The sequence below is a fragment of the Mus caroli genome, chromosome 5 (assembly GCF_900094665.2).
Source record: "Mus caroli chromosome 5, CAROLI_EIJ_v1.1, whole genome shotgun sequence".
NCBI lineage: Eukaryota > Metazoa > Chordata > Mammalia > Rodentia > Muridae > Mus > Mus caroli.
In genome coordinates, this window is record NC_034574.1 from 128,944,919 (window position 1) to 128,948,365 (window position 3,447).

At 51.8% G+C, this 3,447-nt stretch overlaps 1 protein-coding gene across 1 annotated transcript in view; it reads left to right on the plus strand.

Annotated features, from left to right (window-relative positions):
* Positions 1 to 3,447, plus strand: part of Rasa4b (RAS p21 protein activator 4B) — a 27,958-nt gene that overhangs the window by 9,707 nt on the left and 14,804 nt on the right. The window contains exons 2-3 of the mRNA XM_029477810.1: positions 1,779 to 1,860; positions 2,668 to 2,799. Coding sequence (XP_029333670.1) covers positions 1,779 to 1,860; positions 2,668 to 2,799 — 214 coding nt within the window. The remainder of the gene's footprint in view (positions 1 to 1,778; positions 1,861 to 2,667; positions 2,800 to 3,447) is intronic.

Here is a 3,447-nt window from a genome sequence, read left to right on the forward strand (position 1 = left end):
AGGGTCCTCTTACCTCCACTTACCTGTTCTGGAGTTACCTGTGTGAACCACAATATCCAGTTTATGCTGTGCTAGGGCGCAGACCCAGGGCAAGCGCTCTACCAACTGAGCCACAGCTTTCCTGGCTTTTATTATGAGAAAGGGTCTTCCTCTGTAGCCCAGGCTGGCCTTGAACTCATGACCCAACTGTCACATCCTCCTGAGTGCTGGGATTGTAGGGGCCCCACCTTACTCGGCCTGAAACCATGCTCAAAAGTGGAACTTAGGTCTCAAAACATAGGGGAGCAGAGTAACCCTGGCTGACCCTGGTGTTCTCTCTGTAGATCAGACTGGCCTCAAACTCATAGAGATTCTCCTGCCTCTGCCTCCCTGAGTGCTGAGATTGAAGGCACGTGACACCATTGCCAGGCTGTTTTGTGAATCCTTGAACTGTGTTCAGATACCAATGTCCCACTCTTAGGTCTGGGTTTCCTTAGCCAGACCCAGTACATAAACTTCTCCTGTGTGTGTTCACATGTGCATATGTATGTGGTATGTGTGGCATGTTTGTGCATGTGTATGGTGTGTACTATGGTGTGGGTGTGTGTTGTGTGTCTGTGTTGTGTATGCTCTCTCATGGGGTTGGAAGGAGAAAAGTTCTTGATATGTCCAGGCAGGGTGTGGGGGTGGGATAATAGCTGGGATGGCTCTGTGGGCCTGAGTCACCTGTGACAGGTCCAACTTCAGCCTTGGGGTATTTTTAACTGCTGTCCCCACTCCTGTCTGGGCCTGGTTGTGACTCACAGACACTTCCCTTCTGGCTCCAGCCTTCTCCCTGTCCTGTGAGTGTGAGTGTGAGTGTGTGTGTGAGTGTGTGTGTGTGTGTGTCTGTGTGTGTGTGTGTTCTCCTCTCTCGTGGAGGCAAAGGGAATAATAACATGTTCAGACAGGGTTGTGGGAGGGTTGGTCTCTCCAGTCCACCCCTGGGCAGCCTCCAGCCAGCCAGTTCCACAAAAGAAACTGAATATGCCCGAGACAGTTAGCCCATTTGGGAGGAAGTGGTCTCTCTGGTCAATGGAAGGATGCATGTTACGTGATTGACACTTTGAATAGCTTGAGGCTGCCCGGAGGCTGGAGCCTATCTGCCCCCATTCTTCCTCTCATCCACCNTCCCCTCCCATCTGCCTCCACCCACCCTCCTCAGCCATGCTGGCACAAGCTGCCTCTGGCACNGTGTTGTACACTCATGCTCATGGTTGCATACAGTACCAAACCTCAGGTCCTTGGGACATCACTTAAGCATGCATTGCANCTCATCACAGAAACATGTGCCCCCCGCACTCCCCTGCCTCTNCGCCACGGACTCCAGCCAAGCCACACCAGCCTCCTCTATGCAGGTTGGGGAGGGGAGCTCGATGCCCACACCTGCTCTTTGAGACAGTCTTGCTATGTGTCTCAGACTGACAGTATGTCATTCAGGCTAGCCTCAAACTCACGATCCTCCTGCTTCAGCTTCCNGAGTGCTGTATGACTGGTCGTTCCCAGCTGTTCCTGCCTTCTCTTCTGTTGAGCAAGTCAGGCAGAAGGGTATCTCTGGGAGACTAGCGTTTGGTAGCCTTCACAGCCGGTAGGCAAGGGGCCGTGAGTGATCGTAGTTGGGGAGAGAGAGTTGCCATGCAGTCAGCCAGTATGATGTCCAACAGCCATGAATGAGGCAGCCCTTCCCAGCCTGCTGTATTCACTCCATCCTGCAGACAAGCTGCAGGAGCAGTAATCCCCTGTCCCCATTTCACTCCCAGGGACTTAGCACCAAAAGATCGGAATGGCGCATCTGACCCTTTTGTCCGAGTGCACTACAATGGCCGGACCCAGGAGACCTCGGTGAGGACACTGGAGGGACTGGAGGGGATGGAGTGGGGGGGGGGTGTGTGTGAAAACTCTGGAACAGCTTCTGAACCTTGATTTTCTTATCTCTGTGAACATCATCTGAAGAGCAGAGCGTGGCACCCTGCAGGAGCTTGTCCAGAGCCGGTTCTCAGTGCAATCTCTGTTTTGTTGTGTGGCCTTAGATGCGTTGCTTGTTCACTCTGGACCTCAGTTCCCCCTTGGAGAAATGTCCTATCTCTCATCAAGTACTTCTTCAATACAGGGGATTGAATCCTGTACTCGGAACATGCTAGGCAGGGGTTCTACCACTGAGCCACGCCCCCAGCCCCTCCCTGGGGAATTGTAGGCAGGGGCTCTACCATTGAGCCACNCCCCCAGCCCCTCACTGGGGGATTCTAGGCAGGAGTTCTACCACTGAGCCACGCCCCCAGCCCTCTTCTCATATTTATATATTTGTAGGTGGGTTGCTTTGGGGACATCCTTTACCCACTCAAAAATTCATCTCATATTAGCAGCAGGATTCAGGCACCGCCGCAATCATTATTTTCCTTATCCATAAGTTTGAGGGTTTTTTTTTTGTTTTGTTTTTTTTAAGAGTCACACTAAGTGGCACAAGCTGGCCCTGAACTTTTAGTCTTCTGGCCTTCTGGGTAGCTGGAGTGACAGGCTTGCTCCACCACTGCTGGTTGGATCTGGAAGCATTTACCAGTACAGAGCCAGAGGAGATATCTGGGGGTAGTGGTGCCATATGCTGGCACTGGGTAGCCCTGTGAACTGAGTCCACTATCCCTTTTGGAGCAGGTGGTGAAGAAATCCTGCTACCCACGCTGGAATGAGACATTTGATTTTGAGTTGGAAAAAGGAGCCTCAGAAGTACTGCTGGTGGAGGCCTGGGACTGGGATCTTGTTAGCCGGAATGACTTTCTAGGCAAAGTAAGTATCAGCCCTACCATACCCTGCTTCAGCCCATCCCATCCTCACATGCGCAGGCTACACCTCCAACCTGCCCAGGCTATATTCCATTCCTGCTATGCCGCTCACTTTCTCAGACAGTAAAATTAGGATTGCTCACACTCTGGTGGGCAAGGTGCCCCTCTGCCCTAGGAGAACAATACTTGAAGGCAAGCCTAGTGGCACAAGCCTGCCATCCCAGATATTTGGGAGGCTGAGGCTGAGTGAATTGAAAATAAAAAAAAGTAAGCCAGGCATCGCAGCTCGTCCAGCACTTGGGAGTCGGAGGCAGGAGGATTGCTGCAGATCTGAAACTACCATGGATGACACAGTGAGATCCTGTCTCAACAACTGAATTACAAACCAGGCTTGGTGGTGCATGTCTGCAATCCAGCAACTGGGATGTGGGGGCTGGAGGATCACTAGTTCCTGGAGTACCTAAGACCCTGTTCAAAAGAAAGAAAGAGGCCAGGTGTGGTAGTGCACTCCTTTCATCCCAACACTCAGGTGGATCTCTGTGAGTCTGAAGCCAGCCTGGTCTACAGAGTGAGTTCCAGGCCAGCCAGTGCTACACAGTTGAGACCCTATCTGGAAAACAAACAAAACAAAACAAAACAAAACAAAACAAAA